A 12245-nucleotide genomic window follows, 5' to 3' on the forward strand; every position below is an offset into this window, starting at 1 on the left:
TTTTCAATGTAAGAAGTTAAGAAGTTGAGCGTGAAATTGTAAAAGTAACTTCTCGCTAATGTTTCAAAACAAAGGTGATACACGCATGCGCAGTTTTACATTGCTTTTTCGTATCTTTAAAGACCTTTCATGGCAAACGATTCTGTAATTATTATCTAAACCATCAAGTGCACAGCTATAAATCAATGTTCGACATGGTGGAATGTTACGGTGAAATAATGCTACTTTAAATCAACAGCGCGAAGGAAAATCTTTACTGAAAAAAAAAAAACTGGAGGAAGCGCGGATGTAACCGGCGGTGGTGAATAATTGATTTAACTTGCGCGGCGTTTCTATGATGCCTAATGGTGGATCGGGGTCGAATCCCTCCAGCCGACGTCCTTCGCTTCGGCCGCCTAGTCCAGGTTCGGACGCGGCAGTGGCTCAAACACAGTCCCGGAGAGGTTCTAAGGTGCTCTTTGATACAAAGACTCCTCCGTCAATTCTACGATGGGAGATTTTAAACCGCGTTCTGGCGCTCTCTGTAAAGGGAGATTGGCCGGCAGTTGACCAGCATCTTAACAGTCTGGGACGCAACAACATGGAAATATCATCGACCGAGATCGAAGTAAATGATCTGTACTTCTTGAATGTAAAGAATTAATCTGATACTTTGAGGCGTGCGCCAGGACCGCTTTCCATTGCAAAACTCTCAAACGTGGGTAGAATGAAATCTTTTCGAGGCATTTTTTTCCTGTTTCATGCACTGGCTAGATGCGCAAGGTCTTGCAGTTGCTGTTTCTGTGATTCATGGCCGGATCATTATTATTTTAAGAGACACAAAGATACCTAACAATACCAATTATACTCAGGGAAATGATCTGTTCCTAGTTGTTAGGGCTTAGGCAGTATTAATTTTCTCGCGTCTGGACAGATTCATAATTGAAATAGGATTTTCGTTGCTGTATGTTATCGCTCGTTATAACATCCTTTTTTTTCGATTGACCGCCTAAACCGCCCTCTTGGCGTTTCCTTCGTCTTTTTGCTTGTAGGCCTCCAGTTATTTTTGCTTGTAGGCCTCCAGTTATTTTTCTTTGCGACATGCAATAAATTTAAACATTCGATTTTTTCAGCGTAGATCGCTGTGTTTTAGGGTTTTTCGTCCCTAAATCTGCGGTGAGCACTCGACGCAAAACGTAATAGCTTTTTAATTTCGTCGAGTCGTCTGCCTTAAAAGGGACACTGTCCGTTGAATACAAAGTGGTCGAAATAATGAATATTGAATTCATCGCGCAAGCTGTTAAGCTCCATTCAGAGCTCCGTTGATTGCGCACTGTTTTAATTCGCATTACCGTGCGGTACCGCGGTTGTTTAGAGTACTTCTCTTTTAAACATGGCTTCTAAACCCGAAAAGGTGTGTGTTTTTCCGCCCCGCTTGCCTGCATTTCTTAGTGACCATTTCTCGTACCCTTACTAACTGATCTCTTCCCTTCTCTCTGTCTATTTTTTTTTACAGGACAACGGTTTAACGCCGTTGATGCTAGCGGCCCGTGACAACAAGCACAACATCGTCGAAAAGCTTCTTGAACTCGGCGCAGTAGTCACCGACCGGGACAAGGTAAAATACTGAGTTGATTTCACTAGATACACTTTGGTCGCTAATTCGCCACTGTTTTCCGAAACCATTTTTTAATTACACAAGATCGCCATCAAATGATTTGTTTGCCTTTTCAGTGGCAGCCTTGCCACATCAAATGAGATGACTTTCCTGGGTTATACCCTATTTAATTAAGATTTTAGACAAAATATTCGGGACGCGTTTTCCAAGTCTGTGATTTCAAGACCAGTGCGAGTTTGCAATAGTCGCATTTGTAGATTTGGTGAAAAATTTTTGGGCCGCTTCGTTTGTCCGACGCGTAGTGCTGTGGTTTTTTGTTTGATGTTCTTGCAAATTACTATCTAAACTAAAACTGTATACAGTAGTAATGTGTGTTTTGAACTAATCGGAAGATAAAAAAAACTTTTTTTTTGCGATGTCAAATCGAAAGTATCTTTTTGCAAGTCAACCCGTTCGTTTTTCTTTTTGTGCTTCGAGTTGCGTAAAATATAATGGCATCTCTCCCTGTTTGTCTGCTGCCTTTTGTCTTACAATATTCTTGCAGATAGGAAAAATTGAATTTCTTGCATCAACACAGCTGACCGTAAGCCAAGATATCAACTGTTTTGAAATCTCAGAATGGCTTAAAGTTCCGCGAACAAGCACGCTTTCTGTTTAAAAAAAGAATATTCGCGCTTTAACATTTTGTGGACGCAGATACTTGAACATATACTTAAAGAGCGGTAAACCGCAATTTCAACCGGGTCCTTGATTCTAAATTTTAGGATCAAATATTAATGTGCCATTAATTTTTAATCTCCAGCACATAATTGAGCTCACCATGAGGTCTTTTTTGTAGTAATATATTTGCACTGCAATGTTTTTGTTGCGCCGAAGCGAATTTTGTCCCTTTCGATTCCTTTTGTGCAAGCAATTTTCAAGGCCATATCATTTGAAGATTTTCCGTGAACAGAAATGTCCGACAGTGGTGACAAATTGTTAAAGGCGACAGCTGCCTTTTCAAGTCAACTGTTCATCGCTTAGTAACCGGTGTTCGCATAAATTTTCCACGTGATTCGCGGCAGTTATAGCTACGTTGAGCTCGAACGCGTTGATTTTCTTCAAGATATTTAAACTTACTTTATTGTAATGCTATTTTATCCTCTTGTTTTGACGAAGAGCTTTGCCGTAGACATTTTTTTAAGCGAGGATCTATTTCCCTTCGCACCTAAAACAATATCGTTGTTTTGAAAACATTTTCAGTTTAATACATGCACACTCTCTTTATTCAAGCAGTTTTTCCTCTTCTTAAATACATAAACTTTAGGTTATGTTAATTTGTTGATAACTAATTTCGCTATAAAACAGATATTTTCCAGTGTTTTAAAAATATAAAAACAAGAAATCCTCATATGTTGTTATCGCTCGTTGTAACATCCTTTTTTTCGATTGACCGCCTAAACCGCCCTCTTGGCGTTTCCTTCGTCTTTTTGCTTGTAGGCCTCCAGTTATTTTTCTTTGCGACATGCAATTAATTAAAACATTCGATGTTTCTCTCTACCCAGGTGTATAAATGGGTACCGGCGAAATAATGCTGGGGGGTTCCCTGCGATGGACTAGCATCCCATCCAGGGGGGGGGAGTAGAAATACTCCTAGCTGCTTAATGCTAAGGAAACCGGGATAAGCTCCGGCAGTATGCGCCACTTTGGCTCGAAGCTGACCTTTATATAATTTGTTGATAACTAATTTCGCTATAAAACAGATATTTTCCAGTGTTTTAAAAATATAAAAACAAGAAATCCTCGAATGTTGCTTTCGACTTAAAATATTCCTACAGTCTGCGTTTTTTTATGTTGCCTTCGACAATTTGCGTAAAATAGACAAACGTTCTACGAACACACGGGTTTTTTTTTGGCTAAAGTGTCACCGAAGAAACGCTTTAATAGTTTAAATTATTATTTTTTTCGTTTCGAACTTTCCCAATAGCGTCCATTGTTTGCAGTACATTTGTCGCTTTTTAAAACGTTTAAAGTAACTTTTTTTTTTACCGACAAACAGATCCCTGCCTTTGTGAAACACAAATTGTTGACACTTACGAATTGTCGGGTTTTACTTCTCAGACACATGTGCTACAAATTATTCACCCATGTTTGCTGATTGGAAATGAAAGTAAAATCGCTAGCCAATGAATGCAAGAGTACTAATCATTTGTTGACCTAAAATCTACCCTTTTCTGTTTATTAACTGAAATCGAGACTAAATGAAAGATTTTAATGTAAATAAAAAGGTTATTTCTCTGAAGTCGAGAGATTTTTCTTCCGATTTTAAAACGTCTCTAATAAAAATGATACTTCAATTAAATTTTGTTTCGTTGCTGAAAATTGTTTCTTTTCTAGTAATTTTCAAATTGGAAATCACACGCAAGTTGAATTTTCACGTTTATCGATTATCTCCTCATCTTTTATCGTAGCTCGCGGGTTAGATTTTCTCCACTATCTGACAAACGTTTTTTTAAAAACTCAGCCGTATTTGAATTGCAAACATATGCTGCGATAAAAAGTTAATTACTTTTGAGTGGAATCGAACAAAAGACCAATCTTAAAGTATAATTTATGAATTATCTTCATGTTATAATTTTTACCTGAAATTTGTGGAAATAATTTTCGCTAGCTAAAATAGCTTTAAGGGGATAAAAATTAAATCTTTGCTACGTGCTTTTTTTAAAAAAAGCTTTACAAAAGTGATAGATTCTAATAAATAGCAACTGAGGACGGAAGAAGCTATTTGTGTCAAAAATGTTTGTATTCGGAGTGAAAGAAGGTATTTATCATTTTGAATTTCTTCCGACATTTTAAAGTTTTCGCAATACACACAAAGTGACATGAGTGGGGAATAAATAATTTCTTAAGACAGATATTGCTCGAAGCTTTAATTCATTAACTAAAAACAGCCAGAGACTTAGGTTTCCATTGCTTTTTTCCGTTCTACTGTACAAAATCCTTTTGCGATGTGTACCATTTTAAGTCGCAATTTTACGACAATTTGTTGCATTTGCAAAATTGTTTCGACGCAAACCAAGCAAGAATATTTTTCTTCCTCTATCAAAAGCTGTCGTTTTACAATCTTCTGTCATAAAAGCATCTATTTTGGAGGAGAAATTCGGAGGAGGAGGAAAGTATTTTCATTTTATCAGTTTTGAAAACAAGGTGATGTTAATTACAGGAAAACAGTGAGATATTACAATAAATCTCTCCGAAATGTAATCAAATTGTACATGATCGTGTCCACGCGTCAATGTTCAGCAGATGATATAGGATGTGAACAAATGGTGATTTTTAACTGTACAATGCATTTGTAATTTCATAAGAATTATTGGAAAAAAAATTTCCTCATAAAAGCATTTTTTTCTTTCTACACGAAGTTTTAGTCATGGGTACGTTCGTAGCATGTTCTTAAATTGTGGGATTTACCATCCTCAATGAACTTATACTGTTTGTTTTCCATTGACATGCATTATCATGGTTCCTGTAGATGTTAATCTTAAAGGAGCGATACGAAGATTTTGTTAGTGGTACATTTTAGAAGTTGCAGTTTGTTCAGTTTGTTTGACTCTTAAGCTTTACGCCTTGCGATTAATTTTGGTCTTTCTAGCTTTTAAAACTACCTTTTTGCGTGGTTGTTTTGCAGTGTAATCGTTCAATTCGACATGTACTTGCTAGATAAACAGCAGTACACAATTGTGAGAGAGAAAGTTATTACTTGCGATAAACGATAATACACAAACTAGCCATGATTTACAAGATGCAATCAGTAAATCGTATAGAGTCCCAAAAGAGACATAGAAAAAGCACTTTCTATTCAGACAATACGCAGTTATAATCTTTAGCATCAGAAGCCTGTCAGTTAGCATAGATTGAGGCTATTGTTTGCAGTTATATTGCATGGTCATATATTTACAACTCCATTAAAGCGCCAAGTGGCCTTCTGCGCAGATGCTCGTTGGATTCATCACGTAGTCTCTAAAAGAGCCAAGTCATGTACAGTGCACCTTGAAAACAAATTGTTTTTCAAGTTTGACTCTCGTAATCCGTCCTATATCTTTTTTCAGTCGTAACCATCCATGTTTATTTTTGCTTTATTAATACTCCTTTGGCGATATTCAACCTTGAAGAACTACCGTATTATTCGAGATTTCCCTAAGCAAATTGACTCCAAATATCATGGCATGATATGTAGTTCCTCAAATATAAAGCTACTATAGGGCGATTCCTTTTTGATATCGGCGGTCTTTGATCTCTTCATAAGCATACAATTTTAGTCCAGCCATTTTAAAGATACGAGAGGAAACTTGTTGAGTAGTGGATGAAAAGTGTCCGTTGAAAGGGTGACATTTACAGACGATCCAGAGTTGTCACACAGCTATACAGACGTCCGCATATTTTGCAAATTCGGAACTTTTGAATGAAACCTCCAAGGCTAATGAAGGGTAGGAAATACAGGAGAAAATTGCCAGTGAGTATCTATTGTTGTTTATTAGGGACGTCCTGATTGAAGTACGCGTACGCGAACGAGATCGAGTACGAGTACGAGTTTAAAAATCTAGTGCTTATGGTTTTTGATTATCAAATTTCATACCAATCTCGTACCGACAGTCTCTTACGCAACTGGTCAGCAATAGGGAGGAGTGAGGGCTCTGGGAACAAAACTGGATTGAACTTCGAACTTCGCACTCAGGAATTTAAGCCAATGAATCAAATGTGATGATTCAGGTGATAATGCAACAGTACCATTGATTCATTACAAATCACATTATCTCTCTCGTACTCGTACTCCGATCTGAAGGTACCTAGTATCCAACAAACGTTCGAAACGAATACAAGTATCTCACGATGTTTGAACTTAATTCTATAAATACCGGTACAAATACCATGGAACACAAGTACTTGTTTTGAGCGTTGATGATTACTGAGCACTCTACCGAGTACAGTTGGATAGTGAACAGCGATTCTACACGTTATATGTCTGATAAGGGCCGATTTACACGGTACGACTTTCTCGCATGTGACAGTGTTACGCGCATAGCTATCTTTACTACATACATCTTTCAATATCGTTTTTCGACGTGCTGTTTAAATTGAGCCAATTAAAACCGATGCATACCGGTGTTGGTTTCATGCAAATGGGCCCACAAGTTTAGTTACGACAGGCCAACGACATGACACTTAGGACCATTTACAAGCGCGTGCGTCTGTCGTAAGGATGTGGTAACTTGATTTACACGACGTGATTCGTGTTGTAGTCATGGCGTTAGGGTGTCGCATACGATAATCGTAGGCAAAATCGTACCGTCTAATTCGCATCCACGATATATGTTTTGGGCGTTTTACGTAAATGCGCTCAAAAGTTATCATTTTACGCCCGCCTTCAGTGTTACGCGCATAGTTATCTTTCCTACATCCATCTTTCAATATCGTTTTTCGACGTGCTGTTTGAATTGAGACAATCAAAACCGATGCATACCGGTGTTGGTTTCATGCAAATAAGCCCACAAGTTTAGAAGTCATGCTAGTGGGATGTTATTGGCGGATTTCGATCCGTTTTTTTTTAAGCACGTGGAAGATGGATGTTTATAAAAAGCCTATGAAAGAAAAAATGAAAGGGGGAAAAAAAAAAAATTGGTTATCTCTCATCAACGGACTGTAACCATAACACTTTTGATGGTGTTAAAGCGAAGATATTTGTGGTGTAAATTACCGTATTTTCTCGATTAAACGCCGGGTCTCCAAGGTGAAGTTGTAAATAAGCCCCTCAAGCATTTATTCGGGGTGTAGAATGGTTTAGGAAAAGTGGCAAAATATATGGCTGTCAAAACTAAAGAACGAAAACCCTTGGTTACAGAACATCGGGCTTGAATAAGTTGCAGGATTCGAATAAACGCCGGCTCCATCAGGCCAAGTTCAGGGGGCGTTTAATTGAGAAAATACGGTAATCCATGCCATTATCATTGCAGGTGGGACGGTCAGCTTTACATTATGCATCCTCCTCTGGCTCAGATGGGATTGTCAAGCTTCTACTCTCCAAAAAAGCGGATACTACTCTTACAGCAGGGGTAAGAATGTGAAAAGAAAAAAAAAGAACGTTCCCCCCCTCACGACGAATTGTTCATGCAAAGAGAGACAACTACTTTCTAAGGCTACACTCCAAACCACGTATATGAAGTAGTAAAAAGCCGGCCATGCAAATCGTGTTCTTTTGTATACATTAGTGAAAGTAAACGATCCTGGAACTCTCGGGAGGCAGAGCACAAACCTGCCACTCGAGGCAATAATGAGTCTGCAATAAAACAGCACGTGGAGACCACTGGTCATGACATTCATCCAAACTATGTGGAAATACTGGAAGGTGGCGTGAGCAGCCGACACAAACGCTTGTTTTTGGAATCTCTGCATTCCATTGTGAACACCGAAGCTGTTAATGAACGCCAGCCCTTCCCTAAAGCGTATTTGCCACTAATCGTATCCCTTAGGGACCGTCACAAGTTTTTAAACTTTTAAATTTATTCATTTTTTAGTCATTTTATTCTGAGAAAGGCAACAGAAAGGTGCCGAAAATTAAGTGCAAATTTTATCATTTTTAAGGTCAGATACAACCATATTTTTAATGGGCTAAACTGCAGAATTCCCCGCAACTAAAGCTGTTCCGCGTAGCCACCGAAATTGGCTACGCGGACCGTCCGATCAAACGCTAGTACTGGGAGCGAAAGTAGTAAGAGTAATTTTCTCATTCGTCAACGTGTTTTAAAAAGCTGACTAAATTTTTGTCGGGTGTATTTCGCGGTGAGTTCCACTTTAGTTTGCTTGCGGTTAGTTTCACTCCGGTTTGCTTGCAGTTAGTTCCACTTTAGTTTTCTTGCGGTTAGTTCCACTTCGGATTGCTTGCGGTTAGTTCCACTCTGGTTTGCTTGCGGTTAGTTCCACTTCGGTTTGCTTGCGGTTTAGTTCTACTGTTGTTTGCTTGCGGTTTAATAGTTCCACTACAGCTTGCTTGCGGTTAGTTCCACTCTGGTTTGCTTGCGGTTAGTTCCACTCTGGTTTGCTTGCGGTTAGCTCTTATTTGTTTGTAAGGGAAGCACACTAAAACTAACTAAAGCCGTTTGTTCGAAGGTCGAAAGCTATTGCCGTTCAACAACATTCATTTTATACGAAACAGGACGAGGTAAGATTTTGACAATTATCGATTCACTGTGTTATTAACTTTGTAGTTTCTCGTTGTTCGTCACAATTTTGAAACACAAATACAGTCAACTCTCTCTTAACGGACACCTCTATAAGACGGACACCTCCATAAGGCGGACACCTGGTGATGGTCCCTGCCGTTTTCAGTCATTTTACTGTAACAAAACTCTCTGTAAGACGGACACCTCTCTAAGACGGACAACGGACACTTTGAAACCGCCAACGGACACGCACAAAAAGATATTTTTTAGTAAATAATACTTCGAAACTTGGTATCAACATAAAGCATAGTAAGTCAACGCCTTTAGAATATTAAACTTACCAAAAACAATCTACTATAACGTATTCCTTAAGTATATGGCACCAAAGAGGTAGTTTTCTACTTACAGTATTACCGTTTGTAATGAACAAACAGGTCGAATTTTTGATACTTTTTTTCTCCACTTTATAGTTTTTTTTAAATTATGTTTTTTTTTTTTTTTTTTTTTTTTTTTTTTTTTTTTTGTTTCCTTTATTTTTATTTGCTTGATGGCATAGACAAACGTTCGTGAGTGAATTTCAAGTGTTATGAATAAATTTCGACTGCGTAGACGCGTAGACGCGTAGTCACTTTCCTGGTAAACTTCGAGAGCTATGAATAAATTTCGACTGCGTAGACGCGTAGACGCGTAGCCACTTTCCTAGTAAACTTCGAGAGCTATGAATAAATTTCGACTGCGTAGACGCGTAGACGCGTAGCCACTTTCCTAGTAAACTTCGAGAGCTATGAATAAATTTCGACTGCGTAGACGCGTAGACGCGTAGCCACTTTCCTAGGAAACTTCGAGAGCTATGAATAAATTTTGTCGGCGTATACGCGTAGCCGAGTAGCTGGCTGCACCGTGTAGCTTGAGATGCGGGGTATTCTGCAGTTGCTCCTTTTAATGTTTATTATGATCACTGACCGCCCAAAAACATATATGAAGTAGGTTTATCTTTAATTTTCATTTCAGTCTGAGGAGCAGCTGCCTCTTCACATGGCCTGTAGCCGCCCCTCCGGCGCCCTGGAGATCGTCAAAACGCTCCTGAAGGCCTCTGGAAAAGATGCCAAGCTGACTTGTGACAAAGTGAGTAAAAGACCGAACAGTGTCGGTTTTGGAAAATCTTTATTGAAGCACTGAAAGATTTTTAAATTCTTATTCTAACATAGCTAGCAGAGCCGCGCAATCAAAATATGTATACGTGAGCGTGCACCTTAATTCAATAGTGCACGCTTGTAGCACGAGCAAATTCCTTAGCCAGAAAATCCCTTTTGTCGTGCGGGTTTTGATGTAAATTGCCACAGGCTATGTTAAAATCAATTGGTTCATGCTTTTAGCTGTGCACGTTCGAGTTATGATGCAATTAGGAAGTTTGGAGAGCACCCAAGAAGCTAGAGTTGCTCTCCGCCATCGCCTCGAACACTTTACGCTCTCCACTTCCCCGTGCCCTAACTCGATGGTAAAAAAAAAAAAAAGGGGGGGGGGGCGCCCCACCCCCACACTCAGGCAATTTTCAGATACGATATCAACATGTTCTTGTTTCCTTGAGATTGAAAAAGTAGTTTTGTGTCACGTGTCTTGGATGGGTGGAACAAAAGTAAAGCCCTGGCCAAACGAGGATGCGAGTTGATGAGAGTTTTCGTCAACTCAGCGTGCAAAAAAGTGCATGTCCGATAGCCCGGGGCTAGTGGATTTTATCCTTTACTTGCCCGACAGGCAAGTGAATTTTTCGGGGAAAATTTTTGAGAAAATTAATCATGCTTATCGGGATTTTTTGGGTTAGTGAAAATGTCTTTTGGGCTAGTACGTCCTGGCTATTGAATTTCTTTGCACCCTGCCGTCAACTCTATCAACTATCCCCAAGTCGGGCAGAACGAGAACGAGAGTCTTGAGGGTCCGTTAAGACGGAGAGAAAGAAAGAGAAAACTTTCATCGCCTCCAATGGAAAATTTGAGCATGTTCAAAGTCGATGAGAGCGCATGAGAGTCGATGATAGTGCATTAGAGTTCCAGGCCATACGAGAGGGTCGCCCACTACCTCTCGGAACGAGTTAGTTCATTGGTTCTTAAAACAATAGATAACAGGTGACAACAACGCCCCTAGCCCTGAATAACAATAGAGGTAGTGTCTACAGCGGGCGAATGAAAATAGAGGTTCCAGAGAGGTAGTGTCTTACTGATATGAGAGCGAGAGTTTGAACTCTCATCAACTCTCATCTTCGTTTGGCCCGAGCTTAGGAAAAAATGTTGTCTTTCTAATTCCAGAATGGCTCAATCCCGTTATACCTTGCGGTCATGGCAGGAAACCAACAAGTCGTAAAAGAGCTGCTTGGTACCCAAGCTGAACAGCAGGTCAAAATCACCAGAGGGGTATGATATGCTTACGTCACGACAGCCCCCCGAAGAATCGGCGGGATGCCAACTTCTCTCAGGGCGCTGTTGCGATCTCGTTTTACGTTCTAAATCTGCCTAGTATAATTTGGCGCGAGTGACTACAAATGCGTGAAAAGCTGGTAAAACGTTAGGCGTATTCTTCTGGGATTATTAGTTCTGTTCATTTTACAGAGTAAGAACAACAGAACACGTCTCGCTTGATCTAGTAATATCAAAAGAACGGTTATTTTCATACTCTTAACGCACATGATCTGACAACTAATGTCACTCCTCACGTGGTATGTGTTACAACAAAAAAAAACAAACAAACATGATCAACTAGGCCATGATGCTGGCAGTAAGCTCGGAGAAGAAAAAAAGGGTAATGTGACATTTTGATAGTTTCCGAAGTGCTGGACACCGCCGAAAACTCGAAACGCGAATCGAAAGTTTATCTTGAATTACTCATCGATGCGTGAATGAAGTTTTTCTTTAATTGGCACGCCCGACCGGACGCGCCCACGTCTCAGATTTCTCGCCAAAATTTTCCAAAAGAAAGCTGTTTTGTCCGCTATGAGTAAACTGCACTCTGTCAATTTGGATGGCAGAATAAGTCCAATAGAGCATGACTTTCGTCTGCTGTTTTATATTCTTATTCTGGTGTAGTCCCAAAAGATGCGTCCTTAGTTCACCCGCACTGTTTAGAGGCACCTGGATCAATACTGAGAAGCCAATAAGCCTCCCAATACACGCGTCACGCATAGGCAAAAAGAGAGGAAAATGTTTTTTCTGCTGCTCCCTGTTTCACTTCTTTTCCACAGCGTTTACTCATACAGTCATTTATTTTTTAATCTCTTTTAGACTAGCGGAGACACAGTGCTACATGCCGCTGTCCGGAAGAAGGACGTGGATATTGCAAAGATTCTTGTAGAGTGTGGCTGTCCCGTCGATTTGCAAAACGTAACTAAAGAAAACGTCTTTTCCGACTTTCAATTATAGCCAAGATTGACGAAATCTTGTCTTACCTATTCGCGTCTGTGT

At 39.6% G+C, this 12245-nt stretch overlaps 1 protein-coding gene across 5 annotated transcripts in view; it reads left to right on the forward strand.

Annotated features, from left to right (window-relative positions):
* The window catches only part of LOC144645087 (uncharacterized), a 104458-nt gene that overhangs the window by 40825 nt on the left and 51388 nt on the right, over positions 1-12245 (forward strand). For 3 of the 5 annotated variants that reach the window (XM_078504556.1, XM_078504557.1, XM_078504559.1), the window contains 5 exons: positions 1496-1597; positions 7588-7686; positions 9805-9918; positions 11097-11201; positions 12066-12164. In XM_078504556.1, the coding sequence (XP_078360682.1) occupies positions 1496-1597; positions 7588-7686; positions 9805-9918; positions 11097-11201; positions 12066-12164 (519 nt within the window). Of the gene's footprint in view, positions 1-173; positions 608-1333; positions 1394-1495; positions 1598-7587; positions 7687-9804; positions 9919-11096; positions 11202-12065; positions 12165-12245 lie in introns of those variants that run through there. The other 2 variants (XM_078504555.1, XM_078504558.1) reach the window with 2 other exon arrangements.

This window comes from Oculina patagonica, chromosome 3 (assembly GCF_052425735.1).
Source record: "Oculina patagonica isolate OP01 chromosome 3, crgOcupat, whole genome shotgun sequence".
In the NCBI taxonomy this organism is placed as follows: Eukaryota; Metazoa; Cnidaria; class Anthozoa; order Scleractinia; family Oculinidae; genus Oculina; species Oculina patagonica.